This window comes from Trichomycterus rosablanca, chromosome 10 (genome assembly GCF_030014385.1).
Source record: "Trichomycterus rosablanca isolate fTriRos1 chromosome 10, fTriRos1.hap1, whole genome shotgun sequence".
NCBI lineage: Eukaryota > Metazoa > Chordata > Actinopteri > Siluriformes > Trichomycteridae > Trichomycterus > Trichomycterus rosablanca.
In genome coordinates this window covers 12,323,361-12,345,538 of record NC_085997.1, presented here as the reverse complement: position 1 = coordinate 12,345,538, position 22,178 = coordinate 12,323,361, and the positions used below count along the sequence as shown (strand labels likewise).

General features: G+C 39.4%; 1 protein-coding gene across 1 annotated transcript; it reads left to right on the top strand.

Annotated features, from left to right (window-relative positions):
- The first annotated feature begins 320 nt into the window (after positions 1 to 320).
- ormdl3 (ORMDL sphingolipid biosynthesis regulator 3) lies at positions 321 to 15,991 on the top strand. The gene is made up of 4 exons (XM_063003600.1): positions 321 to 440; positions 11,480 to 11,682; positions 13,039 to 13,190; positions 15,113 to 15,991. The coding sequence occupies exons 2-4, from the start codon at positions 11,509 to 11,511 to the stop codon at positions 15,246 to 15,248; spliced, it is 462 nt and encodes a 153-aa protein (XP_062859670.1). The 5' UTR covers positions 321 to 440; positions 11,480 to 11,508; the 3' UTR covers positions 15,249 to 15,991.
- The last annotated feature ends 6,187 nt before the right edge of the window (positions 15,992 to 22,178 follow it).

Sequence of the window (22,178 nt, the reverse complement as noted above, 5' to 3'; positions counted from 1 at the left end):
CGTAGTAAGGTAGGCGTGTGAGCTTTCAGCGAATGTCCAGCACCTCTGATATTGAGTGGTTCACACACGTGTCCATGTGATGAAGCCAAACCAATTAGAGAACTGGGATGTTTTTGGAGAACCAAATTCTATTTTCGTAAGCATGAGGTCAGGAAATGATGACGTCCAGCTGTGAAGTGTAGCTGTGTTGTCAGCTGCTGCTGTTCCAGCTGAATGCTGCTTTCCTTTATATACAGCATGTATCATTCATGCATTCATTCTTATTAGAGTCCAGCTGCTGTGCACGGTGGCTGAGGATGAAAGTGCACCGCTGATCTGGAGTGCGAGTCGGAGCGATCTGACTGAACTTGGAACGATTCGGTACTTCCAGTTTAGTTCAGAGGATTAAATATAACAGCGGAGAAAATCTAACAAGACTTTCATTCACACAGCGCGTTTCTGTAAGTATCAGAGCTTTTAAAAGTACAGTTAAAGTTAAACGTTTATATACGTTTCCATACATGACACTCTTGGAATTGTAATGATTTCTGCATCAGTAGTTATTCTAGGAATAATTGGGAAACAAACATTATATAAGAATTCCTTTATAATCTTTGTAAACATTTATCAGCTCAAAAACATCAATACTTAACCGTTAGAACCGTTAGAAAGTTCCATAATACCATTGAACCCAAAGTTTTTTAGGCAGTAAAGTGAGTTCCATTTGTTTATGTACAGGTGCATCTCAATAAATTAGAATATCATCGAAAAGTTCATTTATTTCAGTAATGTAATTCAAAAAGTAAAACTCATATATTATATAGATTCATTACACATAGAGTGATATACACTGCCTGGTCAAAAAATAGGTCACCACCTGGATTTAACTAACCAAATAGCTAAGAGTCTCCCATTTGATAATTACTGCATGGGTGATTATGTTTCAGCTGGCAACAAGTTATTTTACCCTAACTGATGCAGTGAGTAGCTTCTCATTTGTTAAACAACCATGTCAAAAGACACATCCTGTGGTCGTGGAAAAGATGTTAATCTGTTTCAGAAGGGTCAAATTATTGGCATGCATTAAGCAGAGAAAACATCTAAGGAGAAGCTGAAACTACTAAAATCAGGTTAAGAACTGTCCAACGCATTATTAAAAAGTGGAAGGACAGTGGGGAAACATCATCTTCCAGGAAGGAATGTGGTCGGAAAAAAATCTTGAATGATCGTGATCGGCGATCACTTAAACGTTTGGTGAAATCAAATGGTAGAAAAACTACAGTAGAACTCAGGGAAATGTTTAATAGTGAAAGTAAGAGCATTTCCACACGCACAATGCGAAGGGAACTCAAGGGATTGGGACTAAACATCTGTGTAGCCTTAAGAAAACCACTTGTTAGTGAGGCTAACCGGCTTCAATTTGCTAGGGAGCATAAAGATTGGACTCTGGAGCAATGGAAGAAGGTCATGTGGTCTGATGAGTCCAGATTTACCCTGTTCCAGAGTGATGGGCGCATCAGGGTAAGAAGAGAGGCGGCTGAAGTGATGCACCCATCATGCCTAGTGTCTACCGTACAAGCCTGTGGGGGCAGTGCTATGATCTGGGGTTGCTGCAGTTGGTCAGGTCTAGGTTCAGCAACGTTATGTGCCCAAAGAATGAGGTCAGCTGACTACCTGAATATACTGAACCACCAGGTTATTCCATCAATGGATTTTTTCTTCCCTGATGGCACGGGCATATTCCAAGATGACAATGCCAGTATTCATCAGGCTCAAATTGTGAAAGAGTGGTTCAGGGAGCATGAGACATCATTTTCACACATGGATTGGCCACCACAGAGTCCAGACCTGAACCCCATTGAAAATCTTTGGGATGTGCTGGAGAAGACTTTGCGCAGTGGTCCAAATTTCCCATCATCAATACAAGATCTTGGGGAAAAATTAATGCAACTCTGGACAGAAATAAATGTTGTGACATTGCAGAAGCTTGTGGAAACGATGCCACAGCGAATGCGTGCCGTAATCAAAGCTAAAGGCGGTCCAACCAAATATTAGAGTGTGTGACCTTTTTTTTGGCCAGGCAGTGTATTTCAATATTTTCAATTTTGATGATTATGGCTTACAGCTAATGAAAACCCAAAAGTCATTATCTCAGAAAATTAGAATATTACATAAGACCAATTAAAAAAAGGATTTTTAATACAGAAATGTTGGTCTACTCAAAAGTATGTACAGTATATGCACCCAGTACTTGGTCAGGGCTCCTTTTGCATGAATTACTGCATCAATGCGGCGTGGCATGAAGGCGATCAGCCTGTGGCACTTCAGCTCGTCTGCATTGTTGGGTCTGGTGTCTCTCATCTTTCTCTTGACAATACATCATAGATTCTCTATGGGGTTTAGGTCAGGCGAGTCTGCTGGCCAATCAAGCACAGTGATATTGTGATTATTAAACCAGGTATTGGTACCTTTGGCAGTGTGGGCAGGTGCCAAGTCCTGCTGGAAAATGAAATCAGCATCTCCATAAAGCTTGTCAGCAGAGGGAAGCATAAAGAGCTCTAAAATGTCCTGGTTGACGGCTGCGCTGACTTTAGACTTGATATAACACAGTGGACCAACATCAGCAGATGACATGGCTCCCCAAACCATCACTGACTGTGGAAACTTCACACTGGACCTCAAGCAACTTGGATTATGTGCCTCTCCACTCTTCCTCCAGACTCTGGGACCTTGACTTTCAAATGAAATGCAAAATTTACTTTTTATATGAAAAAAGGACTTTGGACTACTGAGCAACAGTCCAGTCCTTTTTCTCCTAGGCCAGGTAAGACGCTTCTGACCTTGTCTCTGGGTCATGAGTGGCTTGACACAAGGAATGTGACAATTGTTGCCTTGGATTTGTCTGTGTGTGGTGGCTCTTGAAGCACTGACTCCAGCCTCAGTCCACTCCTTGTGAATCCCCCCCAGATTCTTAAATGGCTTTTTCTTGACAATCCTTTGTGCACCTTTTTCTACCACACTTTTTCCTTCCACTCAACTTTCCATTAATATGCTTGGATACAGCACTCTGTGAACAGCCAGCTTCTTTAGCAATGACCTTTTGTGGCTTACCCTTCTTGTGGAGGGTGTCAATGATTGTGTAGCCTACTGAACCAGACTGAGAGACCATTTAAAGGCTTAGGAAACCTTTGAAGGTGTTTTGTGTTGATTAGCTGATTAGAGTGTGACACCATGAGTCTACAATATTGAACTTTTTGATGATATTCTTATTTATTGAGATGCACCTGTAGTTTGGAACTTTTAGCCTAAGAAAGTGTGATCTGGATAAGATAAGATAATCCTTTATTAGTCCCACAGTGGGGAAAATCGCAGTGTTACAGCAGCAAAGGGATAGCGAGGCACTCAAAAAATAGATAAATTAACAGTTCAATGTATAACAATATAGAAAATTATCAATAAGAAAAGTAAAAAAACTCTGGAAAAAATATTTACAAATAATTGCAAATAATAATTAAAGTGTGTTGTACTCGATCTGTCTGGAGCAGTGCTGGTTGTAGAGTCTAACATCAGCAGGAAGGAAGGACCTGCGATACCGCTCCTTCACACATTTAGGGTGAAGCAGCCTGTCGCTGAAGGAGCTGCCCAGTGCTGCCAGAGTCTCGTGCATGAAGTGGGAGTCATTCTCCAGCATGGATGCCAGCTTGGCTAACATCCTCCTGTCTCCCACCACCTGCACTGGGTCTAAGGGGCTTCCTAGGACAGAGCCGGCCCTCTTAATGAGTTTGTCTAGTCTCTTCCTGTCTGCTGTAGAGATGCTGCTGCCCCAGCATACCACTTCATAAAAGTGTCAAAGAAAGTCCTCAGGAGTGCCCCCCGTACTCCAAATGACCGCAGTCTCCTAAGTAGGTAGAGTCTGCTCTGACCAGTCCAGTTTGTTGTTGAGGTGAACACCCAGGTACTTATAAGAGTCCACTCTCTTAATGTCCATTCCCTGGATGTTCACCGGTGGCAGGGGGTGTCTGCACCTACAGAAATTCACCACCAGTTCTTTGGTCCTGTCTTGCTGGAAAGTCTAATTATCAGCAAAGTTCAAGTCAGTTACAGTCAAAATTGCCAGTTCTTGCAGCAAAAAAAACATCCCCACATCATCTCTGACCCACCCCCATGATATGACCATGGGGAGAATATTCTTCTGATCATAAGCCTCGCCAGACAAATTCCTGATCCATACGGCTAAACAGTTCCAGTTTTGATTTACCACTCCATAAAACTGTGTCCCAGAACTCTGCTTATTCCAGTTGACCCTTTCCCTGCTTCTTGCTCAAGTGTGGCGTACATTGTGAAGTCTGGCCATGTCCTTGGTTGTTAAGTAATGTTTATATGGTTGCCACTGACACCATTGTCCCAGTGTTTATCAGGTCATCCTGAAAGTCTTTTTTGCAGTAACACAGGTTTTTTTTTTATTTTGCTGTCCTGATGAGATTTCTAACACCTCTGGATGACATTTCTCCCATTGCCAGACAGGTTTGCTGTTGCAACATAAGTTTACTCCCAGTGCCTTCTCAAGGTCTAGGATTTTATACCCACTGCTCTTTTGGGGCAATAAAATGATCTCTTCTCTTAGCTTTTGTGACAGCCTCTTAGTTTTCACCATAATTGCAATACACCTTGAATCTTTGGGTGGTGTTTATATAACATATCACAGCTAAATTAAATTAATGGTCATTTTTTAAGTTCCCAGTGGTTTTATTATGTTTGATTCCAACTTTAGGTCATTAGACTAGCAGTAGGTTTTGAGATCAGCGGTAGTATGTAGGGGTTGAATAATTGTGACGTTAGTATAAGCATACTTTTTTTCTTTGTTCATCCGCTCCATAATTCATCTGATAACCACTTTATTTAGAGCAAAATTTGGTATTGCAGTAAAGTTATAATTCCTTTGGGGGTTAAATTTTCTTTTAAGGGTTGAATATTTCCAGGATTGATTGTGAATTCATTCAGCTGAGTCTCATAAGATTTCATAAAAAAGCAACATTTAACCGCTCCCCCCCAATACCCCCCCAATCTAGTCGTGTCCAATTACCCTGATTGCGTCCTCTATACTGATTCGACCCTTCACCGCTGACTGAGGACGCTTCTCAACAAATGTAACGTTGTTGATTGTAAACACTTTAATAGTAGTCAACTGGGAGAAGCCAATCTGCCTACTAGCATATTTTTGAGGGATGTGGAAAAACTAGATTGCCCAGAAGAAACCCACCTAGACTTGGGAAGAACATTCAACAGACAGGGACCAGAGGCAAGCATTGAACTCAGGTCTTATGTTGCTGTGCATCACCCACCCTAACATCTGCACCATGCCACTCAAACAATATACTGTAGGCCAATGCTTATATAAATATTTATTTACCTACACTTAGGGTCAATTTGAAGTAGCCTATTTGCCTACTGGTATATTTTTTGTGGCTTGTGGAAGAACGCGAGTAACCTGAGGAAACGCATGCCGATATGGAAAGAACCTTACAGATAGTGACCAGAGGCAAAAGTTAAACCCAGTTCCTCAGGACCCATGTTGCTGCTCATTACCTACTCTAACAGCTGCACTGTGCCATCCAACCAGGTTCAACATTGCAAATGCTATCTGTACTGCCTGGTTGACGCAGCTACATTATTAGTTGATTTGCAGAGAGCATAGCTATACTCTTCATACAGTATTTGGCTCTGTGCGACTACACAACAGGATTCCCTAGTCTGGACAGAACTTTGCTAATATGTGATCCTGTATTAAGGCTCAAATGAATTTCCTACCCCAGATATCAACTTAAGCCTCAGTCAATGTTAAATGAATGGAAACTTTATCAGGTTACAATAATGCTGGAAAAAACACAGCATGGCTTTAAAGATAAACATCATTTAACGTTAAAATTGAATTAGATTCAGATTTGAGTTACCAGATGTGGACTGGCAGGTTGTGTAATGTTGTTATATTGTCTGCTGCACTTTTTTATGTTTTTTTATTACTTCTCTTTTTACTACTACCTGCTCATGTTGCCCCAGTCTAAGAATGTGTCCAATCTGGGGCTCTTATTTCTTCAAGCTGAAGTGCTGCCCAGGCTGTAGATTTTGTGTTGTCAGGCATTTTAAGTTAAGGTTTTGCAAATGATGACACTTTTATTACCCTGTAATGCTAAATAATATGGTTTAACTGAATGGATCTACAGAACACAAAGTTCTAACTTTGCAAGAGTGAAACCTGACATTCAGTTGCAACACTGCAGACCAAGCCCAAGTCTGGGCAAAATATCAGCTTGACCTCTGGGGTAGGGCTGGGCGATATATCGAGATTTTATAAAATATCGATATATTTTCATACACGATATAAGGTAAGACAATATCGCTTATATCGATATAGATGTTGCGTTCCAATTAGATCCGACAGTTCGTCTTTCTCTTCCAGTTTGTCTCTGCACATGTTCACCTTGCCCCGCCTCTCTCCCTCACTGAACACAACTCGCCCCTCCCCACCGCCAATTCTTTCTGCCCTCAGAACACATTTCTGTAAGTAAAACTCCCATGATAGCATGGAGACAGTTGAGGAGCTGCTTAGTAAAAAGAATAATAATGGCTCAATTATTTGGAGATGGTTCGGACCTAATGGTGGAGAAGTGTCAGATGAGAAGCAGAATAATGTATTCTGTAGAGAATGTCGAAAACAAGTCCAGACAAAAGGTTTGAGCTCTGTGTACCTTTGGTCATTCGTTTTTCACTTCAAATCTTAAAGTTGATCAACAAGAAAACGAGTCGTTATTCGTTTCACAAACCAATATTGGAAAACGGAAATAAACATACAAGCGCATGTACGCGCTGACATGCACGTGTATACTACATATATAAACAGTGTAAATCATGCAAGTGTTGAGAAAGTAATAATAACGTAATGATGCGTCTCCTGTTGTTCTGACTCTTGTGTTTGTATATTTGACGTACATATATTTGCTCTATCTGTAAAAAACAAACATTATGGGGAGTGATTTCTGTACTGGATGTTGTACGTGGTCGTGTAAGTTTATACTGGATGATCGCCCGACACGTCATTTATTTATTTATCTTCTATTATAGTATTTCTTGTTGTCGGCCAATAAACATCCAAAAATTAATAAAATTGCACGAACTAACTCTGCAGTAAACAAGGAGCAAACAGCAATTAAACAACAAATAAAGCTGTTAAATAATAATAAAGTACATGAAGCAGAACACTTATTAAAATGCATTAAATGTTGTAATAGTTACACAGTAAACGTTAAACGAGAACGCTACTTTTAATGTCACACAAGCTCAGTGCAAAACAACAGAAGAACATCAGCACAGCTGTAAACGATGAGAACGCTACTTTTAATGTCACACAAGCTCAGTGCAAAACAACAGAAGAACATCAGCACAGCCGTAAACGATGAGAACGCTACTTTTAATATCACACAAGCTCAGTGCAAAACAACAGAAGAACATCAGCACAGCCGGAAACGATAAATTCCGACACCTTCCCTGCAAACACGCGCTCCCTGCGCCTTATAGTGCACTTAACATTCTTAAAGGGCAAGACATATATTTGAAATTGCATTACACGACAACTGAGACGTTAGAAAACAACATTCTTTTTCTTAGAATAGTTCTTTTTTTTTTTTTTTTAAGGAAAAATAGTTTGTAGCTTCCCCAACATGAATATTAATAAAAGTGCCTGTATAAAATTTGGAACATGTAGCTTTGTCTCAGAAGTGTCTTTTTGTTATTACCTTATGGGATGAAAAAATATCGAGATATATATCGTATATCGTGGTTCAACGAAAAAATATCGAGATATTACTTTTGATCCATATCGCCCAGCCCTACTCTGAGGCAGTTTGTTCCTCCAGGGCAGTTCTGTAGTGAGGCCAAATGAAATGCTTTGACACCAAGTGAGTTCCCAGAAAAAGAAAAGTGTGTTGGCATCAGCAGAAAACCAAACTGGACTGAGCAGCCCAGAATCATGTTTTCAGGGAAATTGCAGGTTTAACAACAGAGGAGCAGGCAAGTGTGAGTGAAAAAAAAGGCTAATATAGCAAAAACCAAATGAACAAAGCAAATGGGAGGAACTGACATATTAATCATATGCGCCTCTGTGCCCCTTCTGGCTGTCAAAATGGCAAGGCAGCAGGATAACACTCTTAAAACTGTCAAACTACTTCAGTAGCTACCACGTTACAGCATTGAAGCATTAAATTCATAAACACAAGTCAGCAATAAAATGCCATGCCTTTGTAATGTGTGCAGCATGTGGTTTTGCATTGTCTTGTTGAAAATGTCATGGACGTCCCTGGAAAGATGACGTCTTGAAGGCAGCATATGTTGCAAAGGTTTGCCAAAGTAATCCCTTGCCCATGTGGTTATATCAGCTACTGTTGAGTGGCGGTTCTTGATGCATAGTTTTTTCACCTCATCACTAGCCCTGAATTGCCCCCATCCCAACTTTTTTTGAAATGTGTTGCAGGCCTGAAATGCAGGAATGGAGGCATATTAACAAATGAAATTAAGTTGAGCAGACAAAACATGAAATATCTTGGGTTCAAACTGTCTGCAATCAAATAAAAGTCAAAGTAAATATAAGGAACACTGCATTTTTATTAGCATTTTCCAAACTGTCCCAACTTTTACTGATTTGGGGTTGTACATTTATTTATACACTTTATACTTGGTTGGGGATCCTTGGGGCTCCATGAATTTAGCAGTTTCCTTGTATTTTGTAATTAACTTGCAAACTTCATACTAGACATACTAGACTTCGGACACCTTGGATTCTGTGCCTCTTCGCTCATATTAGGATTGCGGCAATTAGAACCCCTTACCGAGGAAAGTCTGTGAGTGTTGGCTCTTGCTGCACTATCCTCAGTCTACTTAATGTGAAGCTCTCCAAGATTCTTGAATAGCCTTTTCTTGACAATCATCTCAAGGCTGTGGTCTTCTCTGTTACTTATATGTGACTCTTTTACTTGTTTACCGGTTTCTATTAAACACATACTGACTTAATGTACTAAATACTTGCAGGAGCAGCAATCTCAAGCAATACCAAAGACTATCTCAAAAATCTTTAACTAAACCAAAATAAAAACAATCCTTAACTTCTTGACAAAAATTGGTATAAAAGAGCACATTTACTAAAAAACAACAACATATAAGAACAGCACTTCACAAGGATGATAGACACTTCCTTCCATGAATATAACCATGGTGTAAGCACAGCGAAAAACAACTAAATAAAAAACCCTAGTGTTGTGCTGGTATGAGTGGATAAGACACAGCAATGCTGATGGAGGTTTTAAAAACCTCACTGTTACTGCTGGACTGAGAATAGTCCACCAACCAAAAATATCCAGCCAGCAGCGCCCCATGAGCAGCGTCCTGTGACCACTGATGAAGGTCTAGAAGATGACCAACTCATACAGCAGCAAAAGATGAGCGATCGTCGCTGACTTTACATCTACAAGGTCGACCAACTAGGTAGGAGTGTCTAATAGAGTGGACAGTGAGTGGACACTGTATTTAAAAACTCCAGCAGCACTGCTGTGTCTGATCCACTCATACCAGCACAAAACACACTAACACACCACCACCATGTCATTGTCACTGCAGTGCTGAGAATGATCCAGCACCTAATAATAAACCTGCTCTGTGGTGGTCCTGTGGGGGTCCTGACCATTGAAGAACAGAGTAAAAGCAGGCTAAAAAAGTATGTAGAGAAACAGGTGGACTACAGTCAGTAATTGTAGAACTACAAAGTGCTTCTATATGGTAAGTGAAGCTGATAAAATGGACAGTGAGTGTAGAAACGAGGTGGTTTTAATGTTATGGCTGATCAGTATATGTCACTTTATTAGTAATACATTTAAAATATGACAGGTTACCTTTTTAATTTAATGATGAACAAAAATTCATGATATTCTAATTTTGAGATGCACCATCTAAACCTAAAGAAGAATCCAGGGTTTGGGGAAAACATAACTTGGGCTAAATGTAACCTTAAATTTGCTCCAAATGAATTATAGGTCTCAACAAAACCTCTGTTTATGCAAATGAAAGGTTTAGCTTGGCCAAAGGAAAGCCCTGCCCTGGCCAAATGTCAACTTGACAGTACAATCAGGGCATAATAAAAAGGCATTTGTTTGCTAATGTGTATGTAAGACTAAATTAATATTAAATTAATCCTTGCAATCCTTACCTAAATATATATTTTAATTGAATTTAACTTTAACAAATACACTATATTGCCAAAAGTATTTGCTCGTCTGCTTCACACGCATATGAACTTGAGTGACGTCCCATTTTTAATTCATAGGGTTTAATATCATGTCGGCCCACCCTTTGCAGGTATAACAGCTTCAACTCTTCTGGGAAGGCTTTCCACAAGGTTTAGGAGTGTGTTTATGGGAATTTTTGACCATTCTTCCAGAAGCTCATTTGTGAGGTCAGACACTGATGTTGGACGAGAAGGCCTGGCTCACAGTCTCCACTCTAATTCATCCCAAAGGTGTTCTATCGGGTTGAGATCAGGACTCTGTGCAGGCCAGACAATTTCTTCCACACCAAACTGTTCCCACAAAGTTGGGAGCATGAAATTGTCCAAAATCTTTTGGTATGCTGAAGCATTAAGAGTTCCTTTCACCGGAACTAAGGGGCCGAGCCCAACTCCTGAAAAACAACCCCACTCCATAATCCCCCCTCCACCAAACTTTACACTTGGCACAATGCAGTCAGACAAGTACCGTTCTCCTGGCAACCGCCAAACCCAGACTCGTCTATCGGATTGCCAGATGGAGAAGTGTGATTTGTCACTCAGAGAACACGTCTCCACTGCTCTAGAGTCCAGTGGCGGCGTGCTTTATACCACTGCATCTGACGCTTTGCATTGCACTTGGTGATGTAATGCAGTCACTCGGCCATGGAAACCCATTCCATGAAGCTCTCTACGCACTGTTCTTGAGCTAATCTGAAGGCCACATGAAGTTTGGAGGTCTGTAATGATTGACTCCGCTGACCCCGCTCTGTCATTTTACGTGGCCGCTAACACTTCGTGTTGCTGTCTTTCCCAACTGCTTCCACTTTGTTATAATACCACTGACAGTTGACTGTGGAATATTTAGTAGCGAGGAAATTTCACGACACGACAGGTGGCATCCTATCACTGTACCACACCGGAATTCACTGAGCTCCTGAGAGCGACCCATTCTTTCACTAATGTTTGTAGAAGCAGTCTGCATGCCTAGGTGCTTGGTTTTATACACCTGTGACCATGGAAGTGATTGAAACACCTGAATTCAGTGTTTTGGATGGATGAGTGAATACTTTTGGCAGTATTGTGTATGAATTTAAGTCAATGTTAATTTGTTTGTTTATTATTTAGCACTTTGTGGTTGTGTGACCTTAGGGTGAGTGATTATTTTTCCTTCTACTTTATGCATGACTTGGACAGAAGTGGTGCATCTGCACCTTGGCGCCACAATGAATGTAGGCACGGCGCACAGCGAGGTGAACCCTAACACACGAGTGATGAACAGCCGGGGCATTTGGCTGTCCTACTTGCTGGGCATTGGCTTGCTTCACATCATCCTTCTTAGCATCCCGTTCGTCAGTGTGCCTGTGGTGTGGACACTCACCAACCTCATCCACAATATGGTGAGAACCCACATCTGCAGTAAACAAAAAACACCACTTGGATACTAACAGTCTGAAGACTTTAAAGCTGTCACATATTTCAAGATACTGTATGTTCCTATTTTATAGGTCTACCTCAACTTACCTTTTACAGCAGTATGGTACCAGCCTAGGAAACAACATTTAGGCCAGCAGCTATGGGCCAGGGTTAAGATTTCAGGATTTAAGATCATTGCTTAAGATTAGCAGTTAGGGTTAGAGGTAAAGAATTAAGGTTAGCAGTTAAAGCTTAAGGATAAGTTAAAGGTTAAAGTTGTGAGTGTGGACTGAGTGTGAAGGCTTGGGTTGAGGTAAACAGTTAGGTTTGGGTTAAGGTTATCCTATATAGGTTAGGATGGGATAGAAAATATAAATAGAGTTTATGGTTAAGGTTAGCGGTTAATGTGAGCTAGGGGTTGGGACTGGAAGTTAGGGCTTGGGTTAAGGATAGTGGTTGGAGTTAAGGTTGTGGTTGGGGTTAGTGGTACCAGTTTGGGAGGGCTCAGGAATTGGGTTAAGCTGTAGTCCATCTGTTTCTCTGCATGCTTTTTTAGTCTGCTTTCACAAGACCACTTCAGAGCAGGTATTTTTTAGGTGGTGGATCATTCTCAGCACTGCAGTGACAATGACATGGTGGTGGTGTGTTAGTGTGTGTTGTGCTGGTATGAGTGGATCAGACACAGCAGCACTGCTGGAGTTTTTAAATACCGTGTTCACTCACTGTCCACTCTATTAGACACTCCTACCTAGTTGGTCCACCTTGTAGATGTAAAGTCAGAGATGATCGCTCATCTATTGCTGCTGTTTGAGTTGGTCATCTTCTAGACCTTCATCAGTGGTCACAGGACGCTGCCCATGGGGCACTGTTGGCTGAATATATTTTTGGTTGGTGGACTATTCTCTGTCCAGCAGTGACAGTGAGGTATTTAAAAACTCCAGCAGCGCTGCTGTGTCTTCTCCACTCATACCAGCACAACACACATTAACACACCACCACCATGTCAGTGTCACTGCAGTGCTGAGAATGATCCACCACCCAAATAATACCTGCTCTGTAGTGGTCCTGTGGGGGTCCTGACCATTGAAGAACAGCATGATAGGGGGCTAACAAAGAGAAACAGATGGACTACAGTCAGTAATTGTACTACAAAGTGCTTCTATATGGTAATTGGAGCTGATAAAATGGACAGTGAGTGTAGAAACAAGGAGGTGGTTTTATTGTTATGGCTGATTGGTGTAATTACTGGCTTATTGTTTACTAAAAACATGCATGAAATCTTTACAAGAGTGGTAAAAGAGACTCAGCCTGTGTTTATTGAGCATATTTATTTTTTGCAGTGTATGTACCTCCTGCTGCACACAGTAAAAGGGACACCATTTGAGACTCCTGACCAGGGTAAGGCCCGACTCCTTACTCACTGGGAGCAGATGGACAATGGAGTGCAGTTCACGGCCTCACGGAAGTTCCTCACCATAACACCTATTATACTGTGAGGTTTTTTTTGTTGTCACATTTTTGAGCCACCTAAACACACTTAAATTTTTGTGTAGCTGATTAGCCAGTCTGGGTTTGTTTTGGTCATTCTCATCTACAGAAAGCAGTGCTGAGGATGTAGACTTCCTGTGAGAAGCTGAGCTTGATTTAGACACAGGCTAGCAATCATGTTCCTATGCGCTGTTTCCACTTACCACAGTTTGTAGAGCTTTTTGATTTAAACATTGTTTTAAAGTTTGAAAGAAAACACAAATAAACTTGTAGGGACTTATGTGATTAACCTGCATCAATCACCAAAAAAAACCCCCAAAATTTAAAAAACTGACTTTCAGCCATGTCAAACCAGTCATTGAGTTCTGACTAACAGCAGGTGTACACTACAGTTATTTTCTCAGTTTTGTCATTGATTTTAACTCTCCAAAATCAGAAGATAATTACCAAGCTTGATTAGAATGTAGACACAATCATCAGGTGGAAGAGCTCTTGATGAATCTAAGAAATTCCATGACTGAAAATCTTCACGACTTCTTGTGAGATGTACATAAATGACTCATGAAAGCAATAACCAATAAACGGGGAAGGAAGAAAAAGACAATACTCACAGATTGTAAATATTACCAACAATATTAATATACACTGATCAGCCATACCGTTAAAACCACCTCCTTGTTTCTACACTCACTGTCCATTTTATCAGCTCCACTTACCATATAGAAGCACTTTGTAATTCTACAATTACTGACTGTAGTCCATCTGTTTCTCTGCATGCTTTGTTAGCCCCCTTTCATGCTGTTCTTCAATGGTCCCAGGACCACTACAGAGCAGGTATTATTTGGTTGGTGGGTCATTCTCAGCACTGCAGTGACACTGACATGGTGGTGGTGTGTTAGTGTGTGTTGTGCTGGTATGAGTGGATAAGACACAGCAATGCTAATAGAGTTTTTAAACACTTCACTGTCCCTGCTGGACTGAGAATAGTCCACCAACCAAAAATATATCCAGCCAACAGCGCCCCGTGGGCAGCGTCCTGTGACCACTGATGAAGGTCTAGAAGATGACCAACTCAAACAGCAGCAATAGATGAGTGATCGTCTCTGACTTTACATCTATAAGGTGGACCAAATACGTAGGAGTGTCTAATAGAGTGGACAGAGAGTGGACACGGTATTTAAAAACTCCAGCAGCGCTGCTGTGTTCACTCATACCAGCACAACACACACTAACACACCACCACCATGTCATTGTCACTGCAGTGCTGAGAATGACCCACCACCTAAATAATACCTGCTCTGAAGTGGTCCTGTGGAGGTCCTGACCATTGAAGAACAAGGTGAAAGCAGGCTAAAAAAAGTATGTGGAGAAACAAATGGACTACTGTTAGTAATTGTAGAACTACAAAGTGCTTCTATATGGTACGTGGAGCTGATAAAATGGACAGTGAGTGTAGAAACAAGGAGGTGGTTTTAATGTTATGGCTGATCAGTGTAAATCCAGTGTATGTCCATGTTCATGTGTAGGAAATTTAACATGACAGACACAAAATCAGTAGTAGTAGTAGATGCATTTTCAATGTACATCAAAGTCACCAAGTTATATGATATTAGATGACAGACTACATACTTCAGTAAGCAGTAGGAGGACAATAACAAGTAAGGAAATTGGTCCAGATAATTTAAAACAAGATGTTCAAAAAAATGTATGTAGGAGTCGGTGGGATATAGATTTAAATTATTGTGGAATATAACTGCTTAGCCCTGTTTTTCCCTTTTTGTTATTGGCCATTCTAAGAGTAAAGAGATATACTCTTCTAAATAGCACATAGGTCAGTGTGGAATTGAGCTTGAACTTTCTGTGCTTCTCATGTTTCTGCCTCTCTGATGTCTGGTGTACCTTTCCCCTTGACTCTGTCCTCTGTAGGTATTTCCTCACCAGCTTCTACACCAAGTACGACTGGGTGCACTTTGTCATCAACACGGTGTCTCTGCTCACGGTGCTCATTCCTAAGCTACCACAGCTGCATGGAGTTCGGCTCTTTGGGATTAACAAGTACTGAGCAGTTTCTCTTCTCACAGAACTTTTTCTTGGCCCTGCGCAGTCAATGTCGAGCCTTTTGTAAAAAGCTTGATGAAGATTGATGAAGCACACACGAGGGGATCCTATATTTAGGAATAAAAGGGAAACAGACCTAAGCTCCTGCTTTCTCCCCTGCTACTGCTACAGGCTGTAGGGATTTCTTACATGAATGTACGAGTTGTCGGCAGTAATGAAGATATTCGATTAGACCACGATTAGTGGCCAACAGTCATTGAAGTTGTCATACATTAATTTTACAGTATTATACAGCTAGGGTTTAACATTTACATTTACATTTAGCAGACGCTTTTATCCAAAGCGACTTACACAATGAGCAATTGAGGGTTAAGGGCCTTGCTCAGGGACCCAATAGTGGCAACTTGGTGGTGGCGGGGCTTGAACCGGCAACCTTCTGTTTACTAGTCCAGTACCTTAACCACTGAGCTATCACTGGCCCTAAAAGTTGTAATATATTAGAGGCAGTTTTAAAATGTAAATGTACTAAACATGGGTTTTATGCTCCAATAGACATCATAAATTAGTTATACTTATATAGACTAAAATCAATGAATAATTTGGCAAATATTTAATACTTTAGATTATTTCCACTTTACAGTTCCTTATTTAGTATTTTCTAAACCATTCTAATTACTGAACATACTGAACATAACTTGAATACATCCAATGTAATTAAATAAACAAATTTATTTACATTCACATATTAAAATGCTGTTTTAAAGGGCTGTAAAACTTTAGTATTAATTAAAAAAATGTTTCACAAAGCTTGTTAGTTTTAAAAGTTTGTCTTTTTTTGCTTAAAAACAGAAACAAAGCAAGACTAGTTTCCAAATGGCTTCTGTTAGAGCGATACAATAGATAACATACACTGATCAGCCATAACATTAAAACCTCCTTGTTTCTACACTCACTGTCCATTTTATCAGATCTACTTACCATATAGAAGCACTTTGTAGTTCTACAGTTACTGACTGTAGTCCATCTGTTTCTCTACATACTTTTATAGCCTGCTTTCACCCTGTTCTTCAATGGCCAGGACCCCCACAAGACCACTACAGAGTAGGTATTACTATATTTGGGTGTTGGATCATTCTCAGCACTGCAGTGACACTGACGTGGTGGTGGTGTGTTAGTGTGAGTTGTGCTGGTACGAGTGGATCAGACACAGCAGCACTGCTGGAGTTTTTAAATACCGTGTCCACTCACTGTCCTCTTTATTAGACACTCCTACCTGGTTGGTCCACCTTGTAGATGTAAAGTCAGAGACGATCGCTCATCTATTGCTGCTGTTTGAGTTGGTCATCTTCTAGTCCTGTGCAACATTTGCCACCCTCCTAAATTAAATAAGGGCCAAATTTGACACCCGTTCTTCTGCAGAATGAATGATTTCACCAATTGAACTCCTCACTGCTATTATTTTGAACAAGCCCCTTTCAATCAATGCTTTGATTACTCAGAATGAGTGGGATGCATGTCCTAATTGTTGGGTTTGTTTTGTTGTCATTACTCTACTACACTTTCAAGTAAATTATTTGCTATGTAGAAATATCACTTCTACTAAAAACAGTGATTTATCAGGTTAATGGTGTTGGACTGCTATTTTTTTGAACACCACTGTAACTCCTATTGAATGTCTTTTTGGTAAATTATTGCTAAGGATGGTAAAGAGCGTAGACATTGGAGAGTGTTTGGAGAGGGATGTTACCTTACTATCCCCAAACCTACAAAACACCTTAGCCTTTTTTTTAACATACACAAGATGTATAATAATATTTAAAAAAATGTGTGTATTGAATGGCCGACAAAAGTCACCTTATTAGGGAAAGATATATGTTTAATTATTTATTATACATAATTTAAATGCTTATTCCTCGTTTAATCAGTTGGTCATGTTTAAATGACTAATCAGTTGTGTTAATTAAAGCTTCTGCAAGGTTGGTATGAAAAGGTCATACAGGTTATATAGAGATTTAAGTTTTCTAAACTCACAAATACTGAGAGATAGATACAAAGCTGCACAAACATAGTCACTTTATAGTCTATAGTGTAGAATTTTTTTTTTTTAAAGAAGTTCTACTTTTTAGCATTATAAATAGCCTCCCTTTTAACAAAGTTGGCCAAGTGAAACACCTGCATATCCTGTGTTTAACTATGTGGTGTCTCTGGTCTGGCATGGCACATACTATTCTTATTAACAGTAAGGCAAGTAAGAGGCACCATATTTGTTTTTTTTCTTTTACCAGCTGTGAAGGAACAAGCTTATTTTAGGTTTCTGTTTCTGTATCTTCAGCCTGTTCTTCCTTATTTTGGCAGCCTTTGTTTGTCCTAAAAAAGTACCAGCAAAATGATCTGAGCTTCTTATTCTGAGGTCTTATTTTTAAAACCTTCGGACTCTACACAGGATTTTTTGTAACATTAAATATGAAAGCTTATTAGTGGCCAAGACTGTTTACTTTTGTTTACTTTTCAGTGTTTTAGTCACAATTAAACCACTTTTTCCATGATAGCTTTGCTCAGTATTATCATCACTAAAATACACCGATCAACCATAACATTAAAACCACCTCCTTGTTTCTACACTCACTGTCCATTTCATCGTCTCGACTTACCATACAGAAGCACTTTGTAGTTCTACAATTACTGACTGTAGTCCATCTCTTTTTCTGCATGCTTTGTTAGCCCCCTTTCATGCGGTCCTTAAATGGTCAGGACCACCACAGAGTAGGTATTATTTGGGTGGTGGGTCATTCTCAGTCCTGCAGTTACAATGACATGGGAGTGGTGTGTTAGTGTGTGTTGTGCTGGTTTATGTGGATCAGACTGTTTCCACTGACTGTCCACTCTGTTAGACACTCCTACCTAGTTAATTCACCTTGTAGATGTAAAGTCAGAGACGATCGCTCATCTATTGCTGCTGTTTGAGTTGGTCATCTTCTAGTCCTTCATCAGTGGTCACAGGACGCTGCCCACGGGGTGCTGTTGGCTGGATGTTTTTGGCTGGTGGACTATTCTCAGTCCAGCAGTGACAGTGAGGTGTTTAAAAACTCCATCAGCACTGCTGTTTTTTATCCACTTATACCAGCACAACACACACTAACACACCACCACCATGTCAGTGTCACTGCAGTGCTGAGAATGACCCACCACCCAAATAATACCTGCTCTGTAGTGGTCCTGTGGGGGTCCTGACCTTTGAAGAACAGCATGAAAGGGGGCTAACAAAGCATGCAGAGAAACAGATGGACTACAGTCAGTAGTTAAAAGTACTAAGTGCTTCTATATGGTATGTGAAGCTGATGAAATGGACAGTGAGTAGAAACAAGGAGGTGGTTTTAATGTTATGGCAGATCAGTGTATATTGCAGTTATTACACCAAGTAAGAACTGTTTCAAATTCAGCATTTTGTCTATAATTATAAACAAAAGAGATGCTTCACATTTTATTTTTAAAAATGCCCTTCTGTTCATTTTAAAGCTAGGAGCTAGGTTAATAGTAATAGATGAATTGTCATGTGTCAACATCTATAAAAAAATTATCATTTATTTTTAAATAACTATTCATAATTAAATATTAATATATTCATATTCAACTTCTTGCCCATTTTACATGAATAATTTTACAAAACTAAGATTTGTAACAATTTGACAAAGACACTGTTGTTATTGTAAGAGCAATAAAAGCATTGTACCTAGTTGGAAAAAAAGAAGTAATAAAAGCATTAGTAGTCACGCTGTTGTTAAGTAAATAGTTGAGCCACCTTTGCTACTTTGTTGGAATTTGTGCAAGTGATGTTTTGCAGATTATAATTGCTTCTTTTAGTGTAACACATTGAATATAGTTAATTTATAAATATAACTTCTGTAGCTCAGTCAGAGTTACAGTTGGCTTCACTGTAGCCATTCCAAACATTTCAAGTTTTCTTTTCTAGTTTGTTAACTAAATTCAGACTGATCTGGGCAGTGGTCTTTTAATCGTTTGTTCCTCTTCCAGTCTAGTTAGTTATGATTGGATCCCTGTTTTAAATGCTACTTTAACTTTATTTTGATTTGTTTTGTTGACAGTATTATTTAAATATTTATTTGAAATGTGCACTAAAAGACAGTATTAAAAAGTAGTTTAGGTTAGAACACTGTATTAATGTCAGTGCGGAGTCACCTACGTCTGAGGGAGCGTAGGCTGGATCGCCAACACCACTGTTAAAACCATTCAATTCTTTAAGCTTCTTTAAGGCTTTAAATGGATCCAGATTTGGGGACAAAATTGCAATAAGTTAGGGGATGGCAGATCCAATATGTATTACAGTATTTGGATTCTTAGTAAAATCAATAAATTGTGACATTTTATTGTGTATTAATGTTATTAAATATCTACAAAAAATGTAAACAGTATAAGTTCTTTCTACTGTAAGTTAAAGCTTAAGCTTTAAATTAATAACTAATTTACTTGAAAACTTGTATTCTGGCTGCAATAACTCTCTTAATTAGCATTTTTATGCCTGAAATGAAACAACATTACTTATTTTATAACAAAGTTTTATAAAAGCTCTGCAATATTTGAACAAAATACACAAAGATTAAACAATAAAACTAAAAAGAAATGGAAGAATCTGTGCCATGTCTGTAGGACTTCCCATTAATTAATATTCCTTTGATTTACATAGTTAACATCCTAATCTTGTCTCACTAAATCTAAAGTAGAATTTTATTTGCAGTATGTGTTTTTTTACTTACATAAACCGATCAGCCATAACATTAAAACCACCTCCTTGTTTCTACACTCACTGTCCATTTTATCAGCTCCACTTACCATATAGAAGCACTTTGTAGTTCTACAATTACTGGCTGTAGTCCATCTGTTTCCTTACGTAATGTTTTAGCCTGCTTTTACCCTGTTCTTCAATGGTTAGGACCACCACAGAGCAGGTATTATTTAGGTGGTGGATTGTTCTCAGCACTGCAGTGACAATGACATGGTGGTGGTGTGTTAGTGTGTGTTGTGCTGGTATGAGTACATCAGACACAGCAGCACTGATGGAGTTTTTAAATACCGTGTCCACTCAATGTCCACTCTATTAGACACTCCTACCTAATTGGTCGACCTTGTAGAGACTTTTGCTGCTGTTTGAGTTGGTCATCTTCTAGACCTTTATCAGTGGTCACAGGACGCTGCCCACGCGGGGCGCTGTTGGCTGGATGTTTTTGGTTGGTGGACTATTCTCAGTCTGGCAGTGACAGTGAGGTGTTTAAAAACTCCATCAGCATTGCTGTGTTTTATCCACTCATACCAGCACAACACACACTAACACACCACCACCATGTCAGGGTCACTGCAGTGCTGAGAATGATCCACCACCTAAATAATACCTACTCTGTGGAGAGTCCTGACCATTGAAGAATAGCATGAAAAGGGGGTAACAAAGCATGCAGAGAAACAGATAGACTACAGTCAGTAATTGTAGAACTATATGGTAAGCAGAGCTGATAAAATGGACAGTGTAGAAACAAGGAGGTGGTTTTAATGTTATGGCTGATCAGTGTATAATACAAAGACAGCAAGAGAGCCTGTTTTTGTCTATCCAGACACTGTTTTATGTGACCAAGGAAAAGCATGAATGAAGTACTAATTAGGATGACAAACAAAGCAGACCTTGCTGATTTTGAATACCAGTGGTTAGTTTCTCCTGATTGTTGTTCATCTAGAGAGGAAGGATGGAACTGCACAGCTTAACCTATAGCAAATATTGTGTTTACAAAGCATCCTAAAAAATAAGTCAGTGTAACACTCCGTTCTTTTAAAGCAAATATATAAAACAATACCTGGTTAATCATTATATTATATTTAATCTGTTCTTTATTAGGTCTTACCATGAAATCCAATAGCACAACTGTTGAGTAAGAATATTGTTACTTCATTGATTTCTAAAAGCAATTTTGCTGTTTCATTCTGTGCCCTATGAAACAGTGACAAAGTTCAGTTGTACATTTGTTACATTTCACCAGGATTTCACAAAAAGTATGATTACTAGAATAAATGGTGCATTTTGCAACTGCATTTTGGGATAAAGAGTAGGTTGGTGTTTTACTTAAACTCTGTATTAAATAGTACAGTGAAGCTCTTATATTCTAAACAACTTGTTTGTGAACTGGTGTTCTAAATGAGTACAGTGGACCCTTGACTTACAAATTTAATTGGATCCAAAGGGCTGTTCTTAAGTCAAAATGTTCGTTAGTTAAACCTATTTTTCCCATAAGAAATAATGTAAATACAATTAATCCGTGCCAGACCCCCCCAAACCACCCCTTTACCTAACCTTTCTAATGTCTTAAATGGTCTTTTTTGTTATAAATACAAATGTATTTTCCCTTAAATCTTAAATTATAGAATAGACATTACTGTATTAAACAATTATAAACAACAATACACAGTAGTAGTACTGTACTGTACATAAAAACACACATCACATTTCAGTACAGTACGTGTTCTGTACCAAACACCATAATACATTTCCTTCTTTTTTTTATAAAATGTATTTACCAGAAACAACAATACCTCTCATTATTTCCTTCTTTATTTCAATAGTGTTGTATTTTGTAGGTGTAATTGCACGAAAGAAAAAATACTTTACTCCGCGGACTTCCTTCTTCTCTCTCACTCACTGTCCCCTCCGCCTGATACACAGTGACAGCTACTGGCAGGAGTTATTATACAACACAACAAATAGTGATTTTTTTTCACCACTAGGCTTCCTCTGCACATCCTTTGGGGACATTTTAATATTGAATTTTACAAAATATAAAGACCGTCCGCTGTCCGAATGTTCGCTCACTGTATATATATATAGAGAGAGACGGTTGGAGTCAACTTGTTCGTGATGTCACGTGTTTCACGAATT